A 26,578-nucleotide genomic window follows, 5' to 3' on the forward strand; every position below is an offset into this window, starting at 1 on the left:
TATCTCTCTCTCTCTCCCTCTCTCATCACTTACAGAAAAAATCTATTAATACTGATCTAATATTCTGTGATTTACGAAACTGTGCCTCAATACAACTTTTATAGTTGACTCAATGATTATCACATTATAACAGTATACAAAAGAATATCTTATCACTTTCCATGTTTCATTTCTTATCACCATAAAAATATTTAAAATACAAATTTCATTATGTTATTCTAAGCTAGTAACAGTATTCTCGACCCAAGCTGCTCTCTCAAGCTATTCAACAGTTACTCTCATCCCAAGCTGCTCTCTCAAGCTATTCAACAGTTACTCTCATCCCAAGCTGTTCTCTCTCTCTCTCTCTCTCAATGAAATATGCATTACTGTAACATATAAACTATTATGTACAAAGTTAAAAATAATAATAATTCCATTAATAAATTCGTATCTTTTAGCAACTAAATTGTTTTCCAAAATAATTCTTTCGGTAATAAACGTCCATCAGCTGATTCTAAACATAAACAAAAGATGAAAATAGATTTTTATTGCTGTATTTTGCTGTTTATACATTAGTATTATAGTTGGGTACTGTAATCTTTACAGTAAATCATGTTTTTTTTTTTATCATAAATATGTTCATTCACAAAATAGATATACTATGTACTTTTAGTTTGGTGCAGCAGCCAAATCATGAAAACAGAAAGGAATTGTTAGGTAATATACTTTTGTTTGCTGATCTGATGAAGGGGAAATTGAAGATAGGAAAGAATAACTTTGAAACTGTCTTGAATTTAGTTTAAGGTGATAGTTGAAGACATATTTGGTGCTTGAACTGAAGTGCGCAGTTATAAACACTTAAATAGTGGTCTTGGGTGGGTTAATTATTAAAGTAGGCAGTTTAAAGCAATTTTTAGGGGGGGTACCAGGATAACACGGGTATTTACTTATCACGGGGGGTTCTGAGCCCTATCCCCCGCGATTATCGAGGCCCTACTGTACAGGTAGTTGTCGACTTACGACCTATGCGAGTTACGTCTCATCGACTTTACGACCACTCGTAATGGGAAAATGGTGTACGACAGTTTTTCCCCCAGCTTCCGCTTCTCCACACACGCAGCTCGCTGCGCTGCCGCTGCTCACTCAGTGTAAACAGCATCCCGCTACCGTGTGCATCCTCCGTGTCTGTTTACATATATCTTGTGTTTTAGATAATTTTTGAAAACGTCTGGCAAGAGGAATTTATGACGAAAAAAGGAAGCAAGCAATTTAGACCAAGCTAACCATGTTTTTAAAATGAACAACTCCTCCCGCCACACTGAGCGTTACCTCAGCTGATGATGCCGACGACCCACAGCCAAGCACCAGTGATGCCAGCAGTCAATAAGTTTTTAATTTTGATGTACTAGTTTTCAATTGTATTTTTGTATGTACATACGTATGTTTTTTTTTGCATCTGTATTTTATATTTTTGTATGTTTTCCACAATAAACCAATTGTACTGCAGCAAGCAGTGTTTAAATCAAACCTGACAGACGTAGCAATAAGAAACAGTATGATGTGTAGAGAAACGGGTTTGACTTCAACTTCACAAAAGTACGTAACCTATGACACGATGTGATGTGTAGAAAGACGGCACAAATGGCATAAAAATTTAAAGAAATCATAACAACTATGAAATATGATAGTGTCTAAAGAAAAATAAAAAGATTGCAAAATTAATTAACTAGAGCAGCCTGACATTGGTCAATTAGGCAAGTAATGCAGATGTCAGTCCAAATCTGATTCCCATTTCGTGTCCAATTTTTCTTTTCTATGATATCATAGTCAGAATGCACTGAACATCCAAAATTGGCTAATAAATTAATGAATTATACCGTATAATATGCAGTAGCATACTGTTAGCTAGGCTACTGTATTCATAAATATATGTACGATATATGTACGTACATGGTAACATCATCATTGTATGTATATGCGAGGCTAACTTGTTAAATGTTACTCAATTTCTCTTTGTACTGAATTATTATAAGCAAATGTGCATTAAACCTAGAGAATTTGCTGAAATTAATAATGACTATGCCATAGATGTCTAAAGTATCCTGTGTAGTGTAGGCTAGGCTACCCTAGATGTAAAGATGGTACTTATTACCCTAGGGTAGGCTAGGCTAGCCTAATATTCTTTCGGTAAATTAACATTGGCCAACTTACGTCCAAATCGATTTACGACTGGTTGTTCGGAACCAATTGTGATCGTAAGTCAACAACTACCTGTATACACCAAGTGCCAAGCAGTTGAACATGCATTGTGTTTAGCCTTTTTGTTGTGTGCATGCTGTTTTTTTTGTTTTTTTTTTTACTTTAAATTATTGTTGTTATTGAACACTATGAAGATGTCTGGAATATGATCAGGTTAATCACAGAATTTGATTTGTAAGTAATATTATCAGATTACTCTACAGTAGACTGTCTAGATGCTTACTCAGTAGTGTCTCCAGATGCTTAACCAAATACAGTAAATGTATTTTCAAGGAATGCTGTATTATTTATTATTTTATGGTACTTTCACTGACATGTAATTCAATTAAGAGTGAGATGTTTGTCAACAGTAAATGCAGGCAAAGGTACTTAAAGAAGTGAATTTTCATTCCATCCCTGACAGCACAATATCTATAAATGAGAGCCAATACTTTAACTCTGCTCATTTTTCCTTTAGCAGACTTATCTTACAAATTTGTCCTTAGCATACAGTCAGATGGCTGCTCTTGATTTTCAAGAGTACCATCACTGATTGAGTCAACCATCCAAGCCATAGCAGTTCCCGATAAGATATTTTTTCATAAAGAAATACAGGTAGTCCCTGGTTATCAGTGGCGGTTCCGCTCTCAGTGGGGAGCTGATGAGCAAAAACCGTCATTAATCAAATTTTGGTGATTTACGGTGCTTATGGTGCCAAGTTTTGGTTAATGGTGCCTCTGTTAGGCATGTTATGGCGCCATAACTATTATTGGTCCCTTATGGTGCCAATAACCAAAACTTGGTCCATTACGGTGTCGTAAATAGCCAAGCCAATTTTATGGTACTAGACAAGCAACATAAAACTGGATCACCATTAACCCTTAAACGCTGAAGGGGTATATTAAAAATCGTCTTCCGTGTGCCGAGGCAGTCTCGGAGTGAGCGCGGAAGTGGAAACAATATTTTTTTCAAAAAATTACAGCGCGCTTAGTTTTCAAGATTAAGAGTTCATTTTTGGCTCCTTTTTTTTCATTGCCGGAAGTTTAGTATGCAACCATCAGAAATGCAAAAAATTACCATTATCATATATAAATAATGCGATATATGATAGCGGGAAAACAAAATTTCATATATAATTGTATTCAAATCGCGCTATGCGCAAAACGGTTAAAGGTAAAGTTAATTTTTTTCGTCGTAATGTACACTAAATTGCAATCATTTTGGTATATAGCACATTGTAAAACGATAAAAGCAACACAGAGAAAATATTATCACAAAATAATGCATGAATTTGTAACGTGCGGACGTAAACAAATATTTTTTTCAAAAATTCACCATAAATCTAAATATTGTCCTAGAGACTTCCAATTTCTTTCAAAATGAAGACAAATGATTGAATATTACTATACTATAAGAGTATTAGCTTACAATTGCAGTTTTGGCCATATCTGACGAGTTAAAGTTGACCGAATGTCGAATTTTTTTATATATTTTTTTCTGGTGTCGACCTGTGTCGCCCTATGAAAAATCCCTGTTAATAATTTTTCCCAGTATAAATAGCTCTTTTATATACCAGAGAAAAAGCTAACATAGTTATGCTGAGGTTACTACCCCCAGCGCGATCACCCAAAGGGTGTCGGTATAGTATAGGGGCGATGTGTTACCACAAACCACAGGGCTTCTGCCATTTAGAAGATTCCCTTCAAAATCCCTCTCTTTTGGTGGGAGCTGTCACAACGGAATCCCACTACTCGTCCCCGCTCGCCACTACTACTACTACCGAAGCGCCATCTTGCATTCCTGTTAAAGAGCCGTGCGCTTCAAAACAGAAATTTTTGCTATGCATTTTTTTATATTGTATTCGCAATTAAATAACCATTATGAGTGCCCAATCTTCTGCCGCTTCGAAGTTGAGTACCCCAATTTGGTTTTTTAACATATTTAAGTTATATTAATTATGCTATCAGTCCAGGCTCCTCGAAATATGAATTGGGGACGCCGACGACTGGGCAGCCATTTTGTGCGTCGGCATAGCAACAACATATTACGCACGGCATATGTAAAATTATATAGGCTTAGCTTTGGTTATAAGATGATCAAAAGGTGTTATTTCTGTTAAAACAGATACTACTTACATTTCATAATAATAGGGCTTAGGTATTGATACAACAATGTCTCGGTGCTGGGGAGCATTCGCGAATCTAGGCTAGTCTTATTGAGGTAACCATATTTGATCCTTAACGGATACATGGTTCATTATCTCTAGTTAGCTTAAATTACTAAGCCTAGTAACCTTAAATCTATATTTTCTCGTTATTGTAAGTTAGGTCTATAAATGACTTTACTAATACAATCGGGGAAATTACCCATTTACGAATGGGAATTTAAGTGATAATGTCGGTTACGTAGATTAGTATTAGATATTAAGAGATAATTTCTATGCATTTTGTGATATATTGTTGTATTTAGATCAATAAATACCCAAAGTAATAGTATTGTGTGCATAGCCTACCTGGATAACCTCCTGACCGGGTTGGACCACTTTCGATCGCGACGAGCCACTGCCAGTCAGCGAAAGTTCTAGGCTATGTAGCCTAAAAGTGGATCTACTTTAGATCAGGGGTAGAGCCAAACAACATAAACTATTGCTTGCAAACCTCTAAATCTCAGGGATTGAATAAAAGATATTATTTCGATAATATCTCTACTATATGATCTCTGGAGCCTCGGCGAACAGAGACTACTTCTAATCACTGTGATTGGAGGCAGGGTAGAATATGATAGTACTCGAAGTTCGGTATTACCGGAATTCAGACTGAACAATTCCTAGCTTTGGCAATTACAGTGGTATGCCACGTCTTTTCTCCGACATCGGCGAAGTTCGGTGTTTCGGCATAAACATGCCTCTGAAAGGAATTTTCAGTCTATACTATTATACTTGAAAACTTATTAGCCTTATTATATAGGTCGGTACCGAATTACTTCGGCAACGAAGTACTTCACCGACAACTTAATGAAGTGTATATGAATAAGCTTTATTACTTAGTAGTAAGCTATTTAGTAATAAGTCGATAATGGAATACTTCGGCAACGAAGTATTTCCCTGACAACCTAGATAAGCAGATATTAAATATAAGCTTTGGTAGACTAAGCCAATCAATAATAAGTCGATACCGGAATACTTCGGCAATGAGGTATTTCCCCGACAATCTAAATAAGAATACATTTTCTGGAAAAATTAAGGCATGTATGACAACGGAATATTTCGGAAACGAAATATTTCGCCGACAAACCCCATAAAAACTTACGAGTTTTACGACCTAGTTATTTATAAATATTATTCAGTCGACCAGGGAATAGTTCAGCGACGAAATATTCCTTCGACAAATATAATCAGTAATAAACTTACTAGTTTATAACAAATTATAAAGATAACTGATGATATTACATGATTATGATGAAGGTTTTCAGCATGAAATCTTCGCCAATAGAAATAACATGCATAATTTTTCTAGGAAATGCCTGTCTGCATCCCTAAGAAGAAATATTTCGGCTACGAAATATTTCGTCAATAATTTAGCAATGAACCACCATAAGGAGAAAACTCATTGAAGTTTTTCATATTACAGGGGGTCCGTTGCCAGGCTGAGGGATGCCATGCGTCATTGGGAAATCCTTACGGCCACGTAGTCTGCCGTTCACATGCGAACTGCGCAATTCCTATGGACAACTACGTGGTCTGGCACCCAGACACTTGTACCGTCTGTTACAAGCTTGTGTCAATTTTGACTGACGAACAGGCGGACAAGGCGATCCTGCACGACGCAAGGGTGTCCCTTCATAAATGAGTCGCGGGTTTGCAAAAATGTGCCGAAAGGTCAGCCCTATATCCTGGATGCTGGCCTATGTACTATGATATTTTCGGGCGCCACAATGACAACAGTGGTGCCCCAGGAAATTGCTGAACCCCTCATAGAAGCCATTCGAGTGGAAACAACGACCGCCTTAGAGGAGCAGAAGGAATTGATGGACGATGTGGCGGCGATCGACATCAACGTCGAGCCGATGGTCACGGAGGACCAGGCTAGTCCTTCTCCTTCCTTTTCTTCTGCTCCATCCTTCAAGGGTTTTACGAAACCCGTCAAAGAACAAGGAATACCGTCAGTTATTCCTAAAGTCAAGAAGACTTTAAAAAAGAAGAGCAAGTCTGTTCCGCCAGCGGCGAATGAGTCGTCTTCGGTGTCACAACCGTCGACATCATCTGTCATTCAGCCTGCTGCCACAAATCCTTCCCCTACCGAAGGTACACGGTCAGTCCCAAGGGCGGCGGAACAGTTCTTCGACCCTGAATCCTTCACTAACCAGCTGTTAGCTAGGATTAGGGGAGTAGTAGATCAGAGGATAGATGCACGCCTCGGATCAACACTGGACATCTCAAACCAGGCTCTCTCGTCATTGACGGAGAGAATCAAGCCCATTGAGGAGATGCTCTCAGGCCTCTTTAGATCCGGAACACCAGCTCTATCAATGATGGTTCCGGATACTTCAAAGCTTCCCCCCTTCGATAAGGAAAACCCTTGGAGGTTGGCCTTAAATGCTCCCTCCGTAGAAGGAAGATTGACTATAGAAGGGTGTGGAACAAGACCAATAGAGGACTACGAGCTATTCCCAGCTGGTATGAAGTTTCCGTTCCCGGGCTTTGTCAGACTAGCACAACATGCGCTAGTCAGAATAGACAAAGTACCAAAGGAGACGGTGATCTTCCCCAGAGAACAGGCCCAAGCTGCCTGGGTCCGTTCACTAACAGAACTAAGTTGTGTTAATACAAAATTGACACCGCATAAGGGGAAGTATACGATGTTCGTTACCCCGGATGGCCTTCCGTCACCATGTACAACTAAGGTGGCGGAGTTGACATTGCAAGCCATCTACGAGGACAAACCAATTCCGGCACTGAGGGAAGCAGAGCCTACATCTTTGCTTTTCCCCACAGGAACGGACATTGGGATAAACGCTCCGGCAACGTTTACTACTGGTAAATTGGAGCCGGATTGCGCTTCGGACTTGTTCTCCGAACGATTGCCCAAACTCTCCGACCATTTGATCAAGGGGGAGTTTGAGGCAAGGACAAGGTTAGCCAGAACTATCAACTCCGTCACCTCGGCGGAGTTGTTAGCCACGACCTATGAGGACGAACCAGTCTTTCGGGTCCTAACGAAAAGTCTTTTACAGACTTTTCAATCAGATCTAAATGACTTCGCTGTTGCAAGAAGGGCATGTAGGAAACATGTTTTGGATGGAGTCACGGTCAAACATGAACCTAACAAGCTTATAAAATCATCCATTTGGGGAGAAAACCTCTTCACCAAAGAGGAGATAAATTCCATATTGCACGAAGCAGCTAGGGTTAATCAAAGTCTGAGAGTGAGGTGGGGTCTTCCTGTAAAGCGCCAATTTGATGTGTCCCCTCATCAACAAGCACCTAAAAAGAAGGCGAGAAGGTATAACCCTTACCAGACGGCCCGTCCTCATGGATATATGCAGGCAGTGCCATCCACCTCAAAGGTAACACCACCACAACAGTATGTATTGGTTCAGCCAACCTCGGAACCTCAACCTTCGACTTCATCGCAAGTTGTGGCTTCCCCAGCATATAATCCTGCATATGAGACGAGAGGTGCCTTTCGCCCATATAGCAGACATACTGGGAGTAGTCGAGCCAGAGGAGGCTCCAGACTGCGAGGCAGAGTCAGGGGTAGAGGATTCTGAGGAGGTAGAGGAACTAGACCAGCTTCCAACCAGTGAAATCTCCCAAGTAGGGGGGAGACTATACTTGTTCAAGGGTCGATGGACCTTCAGTCCATGGGCCCACATTATAATATCAAAAGGTCTAGGCTGGAAGTGGGAGAAGGGCCCTCCCCCTCCAGTCAACTTCTTCCAAAAACCAACAGAGGACCTCTTAGAATATACAAAGGATCTTCTTCAGAAACGTGCCATAAAGAGGGTGAAGAGCATAAGATTCCAAGCACGATTGTTCAGTGTCCCAAAGAAGGACTCGAACAAAAGACGGGTAATCCTGGACTTGTCTCGGCTGAATTCCTACATTCACTGCGACTAGTTCCATATGCTGACAATCTCACAGGTATGGACCTTACTTCCCCGTGGGGCCGTCACCACCTCTATAGATCTTACAGACGCTTACTATCACGTTCCAATAGCCAGAAACTTCTCTCCATACCTAGGATTCAAGCTAGGCAAGAAAGCCTACTCATTCAAGGTAATGCCCTTCGGACTCAATATAGCACCCAGGGTATTCACGAAATTAGGGGAGACAGTAGTTCAGGAATTGAGGAAGAAAGGAATACTTTTAGTAGCCTACCTGGACGATTGGTTAATTTGGGCAAAAAACGAAGCAGAATGTCGAAGGTCAACATCCAAAGTACTGAAATTTCTAAAGTTTCTAGGCTTCCAGGTGAATATGGCAAAGTCCAGACTGACTCCACAATCCCAGTTCCAATGGTTAGGAATTCAGTGGGACCTGAAGAAACACAGGCTATCTCTACCGTCCAAAAAGGTCAAAGAGATAGTAAAAGCTACAAAACGCTTTGTCGGAAAACGACGGTCATCTCGAAGGGAACAGGAGAGAATCCTAGGCTCCCTTCAATTTGCATCAGTGACAGATGTTCTACTGAAAACCAGATTAAAAGATATCAATCAGGTTTGGAGATCAAGAGCAAATCTCAAATTCAGAGACAAAGTTTCAAGAATTCCAGATATTCTGAAAAAGAGACTTATTCCATGGACGAAACAATGGAACCTATCCAAATCAGTTCCGCTACAATTTCCTCCCCCATCTCTGATCATCCACACAGATGCATCCCTGAGCGGCTGGGGGGGATATTCATCCCTCAAGAAAGTTCAAGGGACATGGTCACAAACATTCAGTCAATTCCACATAAATGTATTGGAAGCGATGGCAGTGTTCCTGACATTGAGAAAATTACAACCGTCCAAGAAGATCCACATTCAAATCGTATCGGACAGCTCTACAGCCGTTCATTGCATAAACAGAAGAGGGTCTAAATCAAACAAAGTAAATCATGTAATGATAGCAATATTCCTATTAGCGGAAAAGAACCACTGGCATCTGTCAGCAACTCATCTGGCAGGAGTAAGGAATGTAATAGCAGACTCTTTGTCCAGAATGACCCCATTGGAATTGGAATGGTCACTGGACAACAATTCATTTAAATGGATTATGAATCAGATTCCGGACCTCCAGGTAGACCTCTTTGCCTCAGAGTCCAACCACAAACTAGCCTGCTATGTAGCTCCCAATATAGACAACAATGCCTTTGCGATCGATGCAATGTCTCTAGATTGGAACAAATGGGAAAGAATTTATCTTTCCACCAGTGAACCTCCTCTTGAAGGTGCTTCACAAGCTACGATTATTCAGAGGCCAGTTGGCACTAGTGGCACCCAATTGGCCGAAGAGCAATTGGTATCCACTTATCATGGAGATGAAACTCAAACCTCAGAAGATTCCATCCCCGATATTAACACAAACAGTACAAACGCAAACTGTGTCAGCTTCCTCAAGAATTCTGAATGCCCTAACTTTATGGACTTCATGAAGTTCGTGGCACAAAAGGAAGCGAAAATAGATCCGTTAAAACATTCTATTTGTAGAATCGGATAAGAGCGATTCTACAATTAGACAGTATGACTCTGCAGTTAAGAAACTAGCTATGTTTTTAAATTATATGAATGTACAAGAGATGGATACTAACCTTACCATTTCTTTCTTTAGATCATTACATGAGAAAGGCCTAGTTGCCAGTACTATTACCACAATTAAATCTGCCCTAAGAAAGATTTTTCAAATAGGTTTCAGCATTAATTTAACAGACACATACTTCTCATCTACCCCAAAAGCATGTGCACGTTTGAGACCGGTCAACCGTCCTCAATCAATATCATGGTCCCTGAACGATGTCCTTAAACTGGCATCAGATTCAGACAATGATAATTGTTCTTATTCAGCACTATTAAGAAAAACATTGTTTTTAGTAGCGCTAGCCTCGGGCGCTAGAATATCTGAATTATCAGCACTTTCTAGAAATCCAGGGCATGTGGAATTCCTTCAATCTGGGAAAGTTTTACTTTCACCAGATAGACAATTTTTAACAAAAAATGAGGATCCACAAAATAGGTGGACTCCTTGGGAAATTATTACTCTTCCAGAAGATGAATCATTATGTCAGGTTCATACACTTAAAACCTTTATGACCAGAACATCTCAAATAACAACGGGCTCTCTTTTTATTAGAGAAAAAGGGGGCACGATAACTTTAAGAGGAATTAGGCAACAGATTCTTTATTTTATTAAACAAGCCAACCCAGATTCAGTTCCACATGTCCATGATATCCGGGCAGCTGCCACATCAACTAATTATTTTCAAAATATGAAGTTTGAAGACCTAAAAAAGTACACAGGTTGGAAGTCCCCAACAGTGTTTAAGCGCCACTTTCTCAAAAATTTACAGGCCCTAAAATTTTCAGCAGTGGCAGCTGGTACTGTGGTGGTTCCTGAAGAACAAACTGACGGTTCTCCTTAGAAACCTTTGAATAGACTATTCCTTTAACTATCTCCCTCTGCATGACCCTTCTGCCTGCATGACTTGCTCACACTCCCCACCATACCTTGTTTTCCGGACCGGGCGAAACGTTTGTTGTCGATCACGTTACTGAATTAGTATATAAGATTGCACAATATGTATATAATTAATATTGCTATTAACCCTTAAACGCCGAAGCGGTAAAAAAAAAATGTCTCCCGTGTGCCGGAGACGTTTCAGAGTGAGCGCGGGAGCGGAAAAAATATTTTTTTCAAAAAATCATAGCGCGCTTAGTTTTGAAGATTAAGAGTTCATTTTTGGCTCCTTTTTTTGTCATTGCCTGAAGTTTAGTATGCAACCATCAGAAATGAAAATAATTATCATTATCATATATATATAATGTGATATATGATAGCGCAAAAACGAAATTTCATATATAATTGTATTCAAATCGTGCTGTGCGCAAAACGGTTAAAGGTAACAAGTAACTTTTTTTCGTTGTAATGTACACTAAATTGCGATCATTTTGGTATATAACAAATTGTAAAACGATAAAAGCAACACAGAGAAAATATTATCACAAAATAATGCATGAATTCGTAACGCGCAGACGTAAACACATATTTTTTTCAAAAATTCACCATAAATCTAAATATTGTCCTAGAGACTTCCAATTTCTTTCAAAATGAAGAGAAATGATTGAATATTACTATACTGTAAGAATATTAGCTTACAAATGCAGTTTTTGACCATATCTGACGAGTTAAAGTTGACCGAATGTCGAATTTTTTTTATATATATTTTTTTATATGCAATTATTTCGGAAATAAGAAAAGCTACAACTTTCAAATATTTTTCGTTTTATTCTACATGAAATTGCGCACATTTTCATATATAAAACTCTATGAAATGCCTAATATGAAACGGAGCAAATATTCCGAGAATGGGACTTACGCATTTCGGAGATTTGTGGCGGAGAATCCGCGCGCGGAGGGAAGGAAAGTTTTTTTTTTAAAATTCACCATAAATTTAAATATTGTGCTAGAGACTTCGAATTTGTTTCACGATGAAGATAAATGACTGAATATTACTAGAATGTAAGTGTTTTATCTTACAATTGCGTTTTTTCGACCATTTCGGTAGAGTCAAATTTGACCGAACGTGGTTTTTTTTCTGTTTATCGTGATTTATATGCAAATATTTCGAAAATGAGAAAAGCTACAACCTTCAACTATTTTTTGTTGTATTATACATGAAATTGCAAACATTTTCATATATAAAACGTTATGTAACGGCTAATTTAAAATGGTGCAAACATTACCACAATCGCATGTATGATTATTTTCGGAAGAGTTACCGCGCGGACGTAAGGAAAAAGTTTTTTCATAAATTCACCTTAAATCTAAATATTGTGCTAGAGACTTCCAATTAGTTGCAAAATTAAGTTAAATGATTGAATATTACTAAAATATAAGAGTTTTAGCTTACAATTGCGTTTTTCGACCATTTTGGTAGTCAAAGTTGACCGAAGGTTGAAATTTTAGCACTTAAACGTTATTTATATGAAAATATCTCAAAACTGATAAAAGCTACAATCATGAGTATTTTATTGTTGTATTCTACATAAAAATGCGCACATTTTCATATATAATAGTTCATGAAACGACTAATTTAAAATGGTAAAAAAATTATGTCAATGTGACAAAATAATTTCCGAGATGTGTCACAGATACTTTTAAGTGCGGCAAGAAAGAAATTCGTGCTTGCGCGCCTGCGTAACGATTGTAAACAAAACAACACCTTGATCCGTGAACTCCCAGCATCCCCCAAGGCGCCTGATTCAAGAGTTTTCGGCTGGTAGGCCTAAAAGTATTTTTCCGCGAATTTTTAAAAAAACTTTTGTATGTCGACGTAAAATACGTCCAGTCGGCACCCGAGAGACAAAAAATGTCGACGTAAAATACGTCCAGTCGGCGTTTAAGGGTTAAGTATTAGTGTATTGCTTTGATTGGTCTGTATGACACATAATTAAGACCAATAACTTCATATTATGTACAATTTTAAGTATTGTATAAGTATTACTATTATGGTTAAGAATATATTAAGAAATCATTTCTTACAGATAGTAAGTTAAGAAATAATGTTAAAATTAAATAGTAAAACTATTTATAATTCTTTACTTTGAATATCATTAACAGGGTTTTACATATAATTTTACACTAAAAACTTGTATAGCATTCTCTGTATGTATTCATAGGGCGACACAGGTCGACACCAGAAAAAGGATTTTGACGAAGGAAAAATCTATTTCTGGGGGAAGACCTGTGTCGCCCTATGAACCCTAGCCCTATTAACATTTCTTCCCACCCTGACTAATCCAAGTTTATAGATCTAATCAGGAATGCAAGATGGCGCTTCGGTAGTAGTAGTAGTGGCGAGCGGGGACGAGTAGTGGGATTCCGTTGTGACGGCTCCTACCAAAAGAGAGGAATTTTGAAGGGAATCTTCTAAATGGCAGAAGCCCTGTGGTTTGTGGTAACACATCGCCCCTATACTATACAGACACCCTTTGGGTGATCGCTCTGGGGGTAGTAACCTCAGCATAACTAAGTTAGCTTTTCTCTGGTATATAAAAGAGCTATTTATACTGGGAAAAATGAATAACAGGGATTTTTCATAGGGCGACACAGGTCTTCCCCCAGAAATAGATTTTTCCTACGTCAAAATCCCTTTTTTATGCAATTATTTCAGAAATTAGAAAAGCTACAACCTTCAAATATTTTTTGTTTTATTCTACATGAAATTGTGCATATTTTCATATATAAAACTCTATGAAATGCCTAATATGAAACAGAGCAAATATTCCGAGAATGTGACGTACGCATTTCGGAGATTTGTGGCGGAGAATCCGCGAGTGGAGGGAAGGAAAGTTTTTTTTTAAATTCACCATAAATCTAAATATTGTGCTAGAGACTTGGAATTTGTTTCATGATTAAGATAAATGACTGAATATTACTAGACTGTAAGAGTTGTAGCTTATAATTACGTTTTTCGACCATTTCGGTAGAGTCAAAGTTGACCGAACGTGGTTTTTTTTCCATTTATCGGGATTTATATGCAAATATTTCGAAAATGAGAAAAGCTACAACCTTCAATTATTTTTCGTTATATTCTACATGAAATTGCAAACATTTTCATATAGTATAAAACTTTATGTAACGGCTAATTTAAAATGGTGCAAACATTACCACAACCGCACATATAATTTTTCGGAAGAGTTACCGCGCGGATGTAAAGAAAGTTATTTTTTTCATAAATTCACCATAAATCAAAATATTGTGCTAGAGACTTCCAATTTGTTGCAAAATGAAGGTAAATGATTGAATATTACTAGTATAAAAGAGTTTTAGCTTACAATTGCGTTTTTCGACCATTTCGGTAGAGTCAAAGTTGACCGAAGGTTGAAAATTTGTCACTTATCATTTTTTATATGAAAATATTTCAAAACTGATAAAAGCTACAACCAAGGGTTGTTTTTAGTTGTATTGTGCATGAAATTGCACACATTTCCATATATAAAACTTTATGTAACGGCTAATTTTAAAATTACCACAATCGCATGTATGATTTTTTTCGGAAGAGTTACCGCGCGGACGTAAGAAAAAAGTTTTTTCATAAATTCACCATAAATCTAAATACTGTGCTAGAGACTTCCAATTTGTTGCAAAATGAAGGTAAATGATTGAATATTACTAAAATATAAGTGTTTTAGCTTACAATTGCGTTTTTCGACCATTTCAGTAGAGTCAAAGTTGACCGAAGGTTGAAATTTTGGCACTTATCGTTATTTATATGAAAATATCTCAAAACTGATAAAAGCTACAATCATGAGTATTTCTTTGTTATATTCTACATAAAAATGCGCACATTTTCATATATAATACTCCATGTAATGGCTAATTTAAAATGATACAAAAATTATGTCAGTGACGAAATAATTTCAGAGATGTGTCACCGATACTTTTTAGTGCGGCAAGAAAGAAATTCGCGCTTGCGCACCTGCGTAACGATTGTAAACAAAACAACACCTTGATCCGTAAACTCCCAGCATCCCCCAAGGCGCGTGATTCAAGAGTTTTCGGCTGGTAGGCCTATAAGTATTTTTCCGCGAATTTTTAAAAAAACTTTTGTATGTTGACGTAAAATACGCCCAGTCAGCACCCGAGAGACAAAAAATGTCGACGTAAAATACGTCCACTCGGCGTTTAAGGGTTAACCATCTCTGCCGATAACTGGGGACTGCCTGTATGTATGTAGTATGTATGTATTTATTATGTATGTATTGTATTATGTAATGTATATATATATATATATATATATCTATTATTATATATATATATATATATATATATATATAAATATATAAATATATATATATATATAGATATATATATATATTATATATAAATCTATATATATATAAATATATATATACTCCAATAATATATCTATATATATATATATCATATATATCATATATATATATATATAGATATATAGATATTCTATTATATAGATACATATATATCATATATCTATCTATATATTCATATATATATATGATATATATATATATCTATATATATATATATATATATCTATATATATATACATAAATATATATATGATATATTATATATATATATATATTATATATAAATATTTATATATATATACATATATATATATATATATATATATATATATATATATACATGTAATATATATAACATATACATATACATATCATACATACTACATACATCATACATATATATATTATATATATATATGATATATATATATATATATAGATATATATATATATAATGCTTAAAAAATCACAGTAGATGCACGTGACTTCATAAATAAGCGAATACCATGGGAAAATGACTAACATTTTCCCGTGGTATTCGCTTATATATATATATATATATATATATATATATATATATATATATATATATATATATATATATATATATATAAAAGTGAATACCACGGGAAATTGATAGTCAGAAATCCTGATTTCTGACTATCAATTTCCAGTGGTATTCGCTTATTTATGAAGTCACGTGCATCTACTGTGATTTTTTAAGTAGCAATATAATATATATATATATACATATATATATATATATTATATATATATATATAGATATATATATATTATATATATATATATGGTCAGTGTAAGGTGGCAAGTTCTTGCAATTATGTTATGGTGCCGCGTGGCACCTGTTTTCATAATTTTTGGTGTGCTGGTGCATTTTCCATTTTTTATTATGTCACAGCATACCAAATCATGTGAGGACATATCAACTGTGATAACTCTGCACAAAGCTGGTAAAATAAGTTATGGTGAAATAGTGCATGTCAGTGGCATTTGCCATGGATAGTTTACTGCTTCACTCTGCATTTCAAGGAGGAAGGGGAGTAAGAAGAGGTTCAGGATGACAAGTAACAGGGAGAGGGACATCTTCAGCTGATTGCTTAGCAACAAAAGCTTGATGAAGCAGTTCAGCCTTTTTGCTAGGGACAGTAACCAATCTGTACCAGCATCTGTTAGTGGTGGTGGAATGGAAGATGAGCATAATCCAAAGATAGATGATGCCAATTTGGTCCACTAAAGATGAGGCTGAGTAATTCCTTAAAGTTTCCCCTTCAAGGAATTATATTGTGATTTCTCTCGGGTGTATGGCAAGTTCTATTTGCAGCATGGCAAGACTCAACAAAATGGATGTAATTTTCATTCGCACGATATCGTCTCCATGCATTGAATTTGGTTTGTTTGCCATGGTAAGCTCATTTACATGTATCATCAAACCATGGCTGGTCATTTGTTATAAATTTGATGATCTTTCTATGGGCATATCTCAATAAAGTAGGCCATCAGCATTTCACCTAACTTCTTGGGATCAGGATCCAATATAGCATCTAAAATTTTGCATGACATGCTTCATTAATGCGATCCAGTTGGCTCTCTATTTCAAACAGACTATTATTCCAAAAGTGGAATTAACAATATACTGATTGACAAATACTATGTCCATCTCAATGGTGTAATGATCAGAAGTGCCTATATATTTACAGACCTTGGACTTCAAAATTAAGTATATCTTAGTTTTACCAGACCACTGAGCTGATTAACAGCTCTCCTAGGGCTGGCCTGAAGGATTAGTAGATATTTTTACGTGGCTAGGAACCAATTGGTCACCTAGCAACAGGACCTACAGCTTATTGTGGATCCGAACAACATTATATCGAGAAATGAATTTCTATCACCAAAAAGAAGTTCCTCTGATTCCGTGTTGGCCAAGCCAAGAATCGAACTTCGGACCACCGGATTGGTAGCCGAGCATGAAAACCACTTGTCCAACGAGGAACTGGACTTCAAAATAGCTGAAACATTTGTGAATGAGGTATAATCTGGAGAAAATCAGAGGAAACACAGAACTCAAAAAGTAGTCCAGCCATGTTGATCTGTGGTATTTTAATTTAGTTACTCACTTTGCTATGCATTAGTCTCCACAAATAACGAACAAAGCTTATGAATCCTGTGACTGAATCCTGTGACTGTCTTGAAACTTTGCCAACATCAGAGATATCACTTCCTGGCATTATTTTGTGAGAATCAATGATATTGTTGATGAAAATATTGAAAGTACGTACTATCAACCCACATATAAAGGATACATATAAGTACTTACAAATTATTCCATAAAAATAATGATAATTTTTCAAAATATACTCATGATATCAGAAACATTAATAAAAAAATGGGAAATTATCATCTTGATGATAATGAATTACTTTATAGCAAATGCTAATACCCATGTCAAAGAATTGCGTTTCAGTCCTACGCCTACTTGGTTCTCACTGCTTCATCTTACGCAGGAAATTGTGAAAGAAAAGCAACACAATCAAGAAACATTGGGGATTTCTACATGCATCGTAAAAAATTTATGGGCTTTTGATGATATTCTCAACCACTTTGAAAACGTTAGAATAGGCAATATAAGATCACTAACTGATCGAATAAGCTTTGCTCCATGCATTAGAGGATAAAAATATCAAAACCAAGAGGCCGTCCCATTGCCAGTTATTGCACAATACACATCAAACAGGTGTGTACATACTAAAATGCTTGTCTGCGAATCAGAAATTACAAAAGGGACTTCAGAAAATTAAGTTCCCATAAATAATCATATCCTTTCAAGAAAAATTTAACATCACAAAACAAGAAGAAAAATAACTCACCTGAAGGGAAAAACCTCTGAATTGCTTTCGTTACGTATCGAGAAAGGTTAGGGCATGCTTTAATGTGGTTCTGCAAGACTTGTACTTTTAAATCGACCTGGAAAATGTAAAAAATAAAATCATAAGTTTTGCAAGTTAAAACATCAAGTCAATCTGATATACTAAAAAGCCTACCACAACTTATGATGCACAACATCTATGTTCAATTCCATAAGCAACTAAGCATAATTCCCAGACAGTTTGGTGTACTCAAGTCTGACATAAATGTCTAATCACAGGAAACATATGATAACATAGTTAGTGATAACATAGTTATCAATGAAGGTTCTAGAATGGAAAAATGACCAATTGTTAATCAATTTGTATTTTTCATAGCTAACAAACCTTCAGTCTTAACAATAGAATAATCTTCTTGCGCCAGCTGGAAACCGGTTAAAAAACCCAAAGATTGTAAAGCAAGGAATCTGTGGAAACTGGCAACTCATACGTATAGGAGGTGGAAGCTGGTCACCGACCAGGCATAGAACCCCGTGATGCATCAGTCTTTCTTTGACCGCCTTGGAGAGCAATCACTTGCGCTCTCCTTCCCAAGCCAGTTGCTTTGTTTGCCAGTGATTTCTTTGTTTCAACGTGTTGGTGTGCCTGCCTTGCTGATTATCATGGAGTCTTCCAATTCTTCTAGGCCTCACCAACGCATGTGCCCAGGCATTATGGGGATTTCCATGCTACAGGTTTTTGGCTGCTACCATTACAGATCCCCATACTACATGCAGTAGGAAGTCACTACATAATAACATTTAAGTAAAGGATTACTACAGTCAATTTCAATTGTTCCAGAAACATCTGCATGTCCAAAACAATAATTAAAACTTTTCCTAAACCTCCTGTAATTTTGACTGTCTCTGAAACATGAAATGCTGAAACTACAAGTTACATAAATCTAGTACCGTAATTACATGATGAATTTAACATCATTGCCAAAATACAAAGTATATCAGGAAAGATAAAGTATTCTCCACTTATGCAAATTCATGTATCCATTTGTATTCTTGATAAAAGTAACAATTGTTAATCAAAAGAATTTTTGTGCTTCACGCAAATGCACTGGTACATTTTCTGAGGTGAATCGTGCAGTAAAAAAAAAAAAAAAAAAAAAAAAAAAAAAAAAAAAAAAAAAAAAATATCTATATATATATATATATATATATATATATATATATATATATATATATATATATACAGTGGTCCCCCTGTATTTGTGGGGGATGCGTACCAGACCCCCCCGCGAATAGTTAGAATCCGCGAATATTTGGAACCCCCTCTAAAAATGCTCATAAACTATCTTGAACATGCAAACACCAAAGTATCCCTTAAAGACCATCCTTCATCAAACATACATAAAATATCCTATTATGGTTCATATTAATCTTTGAAAAAAGTAAATCTTACATTTTATGTTTATACATAAATACATACTATGTACGTACTGAATGACTTAGTTACGTATGTGAAAATAATTCAGTCCCCCCATAAGTATTCAGTCATGCACATTTTCTTTCATACTGTTACTATTTGAGACATCCATTTTCTTTTTACAAGGGAACAATGGAATGTGAAATCACAAATACCAAATGTCTACTTAAAGTATTATCCTACATCAAATATACCATTGAATTGGTATTATTAATATCATTTTAAAGTAATCTTAAACATTTTACCATTAGAAATATATAAACAGCCAATAGCAGAGAGAGAGAGAGAGAGAGAGAGAGAGAGAGAGAGAGAGAGAGAGAGAGAGAGGAGAATGTATTGTTACTGTTTAATCTCATTAAACGTATATTATTTGTAAACTAGTACTGTATATTATTATTTTACCATAAAATGTAGTAATGTCCTTAAAGATATACTTATACATACACTTCCAGCCCAAACAGAGGGCGAGAGTTACCACTAGCGGCATGTTAGTATTTTCGTGTGGAGAGAGAGAGAGAGAGATAGAGAGAGAGAGATGAGAGAGAAGAGAGAGAGAGAGAGAGAGAGAGAGAGAGGGTTGTCCTTATTTAAAAGAGTGAAGTGGATAGATTATTGTACTTCTTTAAAATACTATCACATATGAATTTTGAATATAGTTATATTACTATTATTATTATATTATTATGCAAAAAAATTTAATAAACAATACATGTACCATAGAAATTCTCTCATCTCAGTCGAAAGGAGAGAGATGAGATAGAGAGAGAGAGAGAGAGAGAGCGAGAGAGAGAGAGGAGAGGAGAGAGAGAGAGAGAGAGAGGAGAGAGAGAAGCGAAGAGAGAGAGAGAGAGAGTTTACATTATCCTGAGATATGGCAACACAGTTGTTGGACCCCAGCCAACTTGGCTTGCTACTGGAGTTCCAAGAGAAAGATGCGGGGTAAAGTGCATTTTCTTTCATTCTTACATAATTCTTTTTATTTATTAACTAAAATCTTGCTAATTCACTTTAGTATTTTCTTTAATGAATTTATATTATTGCTGTTTACATTAATATTGATATTTGAAAACTAGTAAATCATCATCCAAAAAACATACATCACTTTAAAAGAGAGAGAGAGAGAGAGAGAGAGAGAGAGAGAGAGAGAGAGAGAGAGAGAGAGAGAGAGAGATTATCGTAGTACGTATTTGTAAAATACTTTCACATATGATTTTTGTAATTACAGTTATTATTATTATTATTATTTGAAAATATTAATAAACATATTACGCATATATGTATGTACCATAAAAATCTCTCAACTCAGTAAGAAGAGGAGAGAGAGAGAAGAAGAGAGAAGAGAGGATGGAGAGAGAGCGAGATGAGATGAAGAGAGAAAGGAGAGATGGACGAGAGATAGAGAGAGGGTGGAAATTTCATGAGCAGTTGATGGCAGCAACAAATCAGCTCCTTCCCCCTCCGGTCACTTAACTTGATATGTATATCTGAGTTTTAGTACATGGAGTTAGAGAAAGAATCTGACTGGGATTTCCTTCATTCTTCCATAATTTTTTAAATTTATAAGCTAAAATCTTACTCATTCACAATGGTATTTTCTTTAATGAATTGATATTATTGCTGTATAAAAATTAAATATTAATATTTGAAAATAGTAAATCATTTATTTATCATACAACATACATCTTTGTAGTAGAGAGAGAGAGAGAGAGAGAGAGAGAGAGAGAGAGAGAGAGAGAGAGAGAGAGAGAGAGAGAGAGAGAGAGAGAGAGAATTATTATTTTTATTATGTGATATTTAAACTTATTAAACTTACTAATACAGTATTAATCAAAATTAATATTTGAAAATTAGTAAATCATTTTTGTATCATAAAAATGTATTTAGTCATGAAAATAAACATCAAAATACACTAATTAGTGATTATTTTCGTCGAAAAATTCCGCGAATGGGTGAGTCCGTCCGCGAATAATTTCTAGATAGGTTCCAAAGAAAAATCCGCGAATGTGTGAGTCCGCGAATCTGGAGAACGCGAATACGGGGGGAACACTGTGTATATATATAAGACATCCTTCTGCACGGATATGAGAAAAGTTTCCACAATAAAAATGTGGGATGGGAAATATTACAGTCTCTTAAGTATTCCTTGATATACACTCGAAGTTACAGCAAAAATGTGCTGAGAGGGAGAAAGAGGAAATGGAACTGATTCAAGTAGATGAAAGAATCATTGTTGACAGGTATCTAAGTAGGAACATCTGTCAAAGTAATGATCTTATACATATTCATAACCATGGAGGAAATGGCTACAATGACCAAAATAAATAAGGCAAAAGGTTAACTGATATTTTGCTATTGTCTGACACTGGAACAGCAATCACATTCTTCTGATTACGTACAGGGAAATTACAAGATCTAGTCAAAACGACATCTTGCACAGATGAACAATTTGGTGGAACTGATGATGTAGCTGCACAACAATGGGTAGTAGCTAGACTTGCAACTGAGAATAAAAGGAGCTAAAATGAAAATTGATGGGCCCTATAAATAGAATAAAGTATTTCAAGCTAAAAGGCCTGACCTTGGAAGGCAGTTTTAAAAAAAGGAGCCTTTTAAGATCATTTGAGATAAAAATAACATTTATGACTTGAAGCTGATTGGTTGGCAATAGTACTAGTATCAAAAAGTTGGTTAATCTGTCGTTCTTTTCATCTTCATTTATTTTGCAATGTTTTTTAACTGGCCGAACTGATTATCATAAGGAAATGTTATATTATTCTAAAATAAAATCATAATAGTACACATCACCTTAAAAATGGTAAAAAAAAAAAATTTAAACAGACTTTCTCAAAGCTATGCAGACTTTTTACTACATTTTAATAGCCTTAAAATCGATTTTATTGGAATGGTTTATACATTTGGATGGATGCCAAGCAGTGACTGCATTCTGCAAAACCAGAATATGTCTATGTTTAACTTAAAGTTAAACATGGTCATATTGGATATAATTTGCAGAGAATTTACCTGAGGACGTTTATCTTCTGGAACACAAAAAATTTCATTGACCTATATTGTCCTCTGTCTTTTTGTCAGTTTATGATGTTTGATTATAGGCCAATCTTATATTCGGCTGTTTTCTTGTGGTTCTTGTAGTGATTATTCTAGTTTTTGTTGCTGCTGTTATGTTGCTTAGTGTCTTAACAAATTTTCCACAAGGTAACATAATATTACAGAATAAACATAGACTTATTCATTAAATACTAGTGTAAATATTTATCTGCCTACTCTCGTTAATTGAAATTTATGAATATATTTTAATTAAAAGTAATCGAGATATGTATTTATAAATATCATCTATACTAGAATATTCTCCTAACAACAGAGAGAGAGAGAGAGAGAGAGAGAGAGAGAGAGAGAGAGAGAGAGAGAGAGAGAGAGAGAAAATTTCCTGACTTATGTAATCCTTTGTCCAACAGGGTGAACTATAAGAATCCCCTGAAAATCAAGTGATTTATGGGCTATTTGCAGACTGGTTTGGATCATCTCATACATAACTTTTTCATTTATCATTTTTTTTTTATTTCATTAATTATCTTATGATGCCTTCGTACCATAGCCTTCTCATTTTCATAGAAATGGTACACCAGCTACATAGCTGATAACACACAGATCAATCATAGGACTGTCTCAGTCTTACACACAACTGTCAAACTACTCAGTCACTCTCAAAGAACTACCTATATACTATTAAAAATATTTACTCATCTTTGTAATATAATTTGTTATCCCTTTTGCAAATATTTGCAATGGTATATCGTTCTTTGAGAGTCACCGAGTAGTTTGACAGTTGTGTGTAAGGCTGAGACAGTACTATGATTGATCTGTCTGTCATCAGCTTTGTGCCCACATATTTTACTTTTATTCTCTTGTGATATAACTGGTTTTACAGTTACTATGGCCACTGACATATGTATCCATTTAAGTGTGTATATGCACGAGCTTATACATATAAATTCCACTTAATGTATACGTATTATATGTCATGGAGTTGAATCTACAACACTAATTAAAAGCTACCCTATTTCTAACAAATATGGGTAGAAAACTATTTGCAATAAGAAATTTATGTGCAGGCCTATGCCCTGTCATTGCCTCAAAATGTAAGAATTTCAAGTATAGGCCTATGCCCTGCCATTACTTCAAAATATAAAAAATTGATTCTTAGACCTATGTCCTGTCATTGCCTCAAAACATAAGAAATTGATGCTTAGTCTTATGTCCTGTCATTGCCTCAAAACATAAGAAATTGACAAGCAGGCCTATACCTCTCATTGCCTCAAAGTATAAGAAAGTGATGAGTAGGCCTATGCTCTGTCACTGCCTCAAAATATAAGAAATTGGAGTGTAAGTCTATGCCCTGTCATTGCCTCAAAATATATGAAACTGACAATCTCTCAGTGATATTAACATCTGATACGATGCAAGATTATGATAAATTAATACCTAATAATGGAACTTCATTTCAATTAATGTGGTCTGTAGGGGATTGCTTATGTAGGCCAGTACCAACTTTAAAGAAAAAAAGCAAGATGCTTGTGTATTTAGGCTGCACATCTATTAAAAAAAAAATGCACAGAAAAAATTATCCAAGATCTTTACAATGATATATAACTTAATAATACCTTTTATCAAAGATAACAACTGCATACTTCACTACTCAGAACTTAAATGTTGGTGTCATGATTCATGCGCGAAACTCAACATTACCGAACAGAGACAAATCCATACTGGTAATCATTTGGAAAGTTAACAAGTGTGATGTCATATCCCCTTCGAGAGGTAGCCAATCACTGGCATGCGAGGCTTTGCTGTAAAGCTAGGTGGACTTTGATATAGTAAAATATGGTCAAATAAGATATGGCGGTTTAATGAATACGTACAATATGCAATACAAAGAAGAAAGGAAGCAAGGAAGAAATGGGAAACAAGAAGTTAGAAGAGAATAAAATAATCTAAAAAGGAAGTAATAAGAAAGCTAAGAGGAGAGGAGAAAGCCAACAATAAGGCATATAATCAGATCTACCAAGATCTGGAAAACAGAAAAGGCGAAAGAAACAATTTCAGGCTAGTCAAATGAACAAAAGCTCAAAGGACAAAATCCACATAAAGGAAATCAAAATAACACAGAAAAGTATACTATACTTAGGAAAGAGATGGGAAGAATACTATACGTACTGAAAAACTAATAAATGAAGAAAAATGAGATTCAAAAGGGAAGATGGATGTTTATAATTTGGATGAGTTAAATTAGATAACAAGAGAATGGGCAAAGGAAGCTCTGAGAAAAATGAAGCGATAAGGCTTCTTGACCAGATGGCATCTGCTGAGGCAAGGAAGAAACTGGGCCAAGGGAATAGATATACTGTGGGAGCTAATGGACAACCAAAGTCATGAGAGCTAGAAGAATATTAAATTAAATACATATCCAACTTCTGGAGCAACAACTTGAAGAACACTCCAAGGGGATCAGGCAAAGACTATTTATATAGAATTTATTGCAAGAGGCCAACATTTCACAACTCAACTTCATTGCATCTTCAGGGCTGGAAACAGCAAGCATGGCAATCAGTAAGAAAATAAAAAAAATATAATACTTATTAATTTTATAAATTCTTAATTTTATTTTTATTTCAATTTTAACTTTTTATTTATCACCATGTTTCCTGTTTCCCGCCTTGAAAAAGCATGATTTGTGCAGCATTAGCTTATTGTAATAACATTCAATATGGACAGTGCTTTTCCCTGAATTCCTTAGATTCAATCAACGACCAATATGTATATTGAAAATATTTGGAAGAATTCATGACCAGAAGACAGAACCAGGCTTTATGAAGTATTATAAAGGGGACTGGTAAATTAACCCTTACATGCCGAGCCGGTATTTCCGAAAGTGTCTCCCGTATGCCAACGGCGTTCGCGAGTGAGCGCCGAAGCGGAAAAAAAGGTTTTCTTAAAAAATCACAGTACGCTTAGTTTTCAAGATTAAGAGTTCATTTTTGGCTCCTTTTTTTGTCATTGTCTGAAGTTTAGTATGCAACCATCAGAAATGAAAAAAATATCATTATCATATATAAATATTGGAATATATGATAGCACAAATAAAAATTTCATATATAATTGTATACAAATCGCACTGCAAGCAAAACGGTTAAAGATAATGTGTTAATTATTTTTTCGTTCTATTATACACTAAATTGTGATGATTTTGGTATATAAAAAATTTTAAAACGATCAAAGCAACATAGAGAAAATATTATCACAATATGATGCATGAATTCGTAACTCGTGGACGTAAAAAAAAAAGCAGTTTTCAAAAATTCACCATAAATCGAAATATTGTGCTAGAGACTTCCCGTTTGTTGCAAAATGAAGGTAATTGATTGAATATTACTAGACTGTAAGTGTTGTAGCTTACAATTGCAGTTTTCAACCATTTCGGTCGAGTTAAAGTTTACTGAAGGTCGAATTTTTTCTATTTATCGTTATTTATATGAAAATATTTCAAAACTGACAAAAGCTACAGCCATTGGTTGTTTTTAGTTGTACTCTACATGAAATTGCGCACATTTTCATATATAAAACTTTATGTAATGGCTAATTTAAAATGGTGCAAACATTACGACAATCGGACAAAAAAAATTATGATTTTTTCGGAAGTTACCGCGCAGACGTAAGGAAAAAGTTTTTTTTTTCATAAATTCAACATAAATCGAAATATTGTGCTAGAGACTTACAATTTGTTGCAAAATAAAGGTAAATGATTGAATATTACTAGAATGTAATAGCTTTAGCTTACAATTGCGTTTTTTGACCATCTCGGTCGAGTCAAAGTTGACCGAAGGTTGAAATTTTGGCACATCATTATTTATATAAAAATATTTCAAAAC

General features: G+C 35.5%; 1 protein-coding gene across 6 annotated transcripts in view; it reads right to left on the reverse strand.

The window, feature by feature from the left end:
• The window catches only part of LOC135210908 (metaxin-1-like), a 146,700-nt gene that overhangs the window by 42,327 nt on the left and 77,795 nt on the right, over positions 1 to 26,578 (reverse strand). For all 6 annotated transcript variants that reach the window (XM_064243854.1, XM_064243855.1, XM_064243856.1 and 3 more), the window contains one exon: positions 18,162 to 18,258. In XM_064243854.1, the coding sequence (XP_064099924.1) occupies positions 18,162 to 18,258 (97 nt within the window). The remainder of the gene's footprint in view (positions 1 to 18,161; positions 18,259 to 26,578) is intronic.

Source organism: Macrobrachium nipponense, chromosome 4, assembly GCF_015104395.2.
Source record: "Macrobrachium nipponense isolate FS-2020 chromosome 4, ASM1510439v2, whole genome shotgun sequence".
Taxonomy (NCBI): domain Eukaryota; kingdom Metazoa; phylum Arthropoda; class Malacostraca; order Decapoda; family Palaemonidae; genus Macrobrachium; species Macrobrachium nipponense.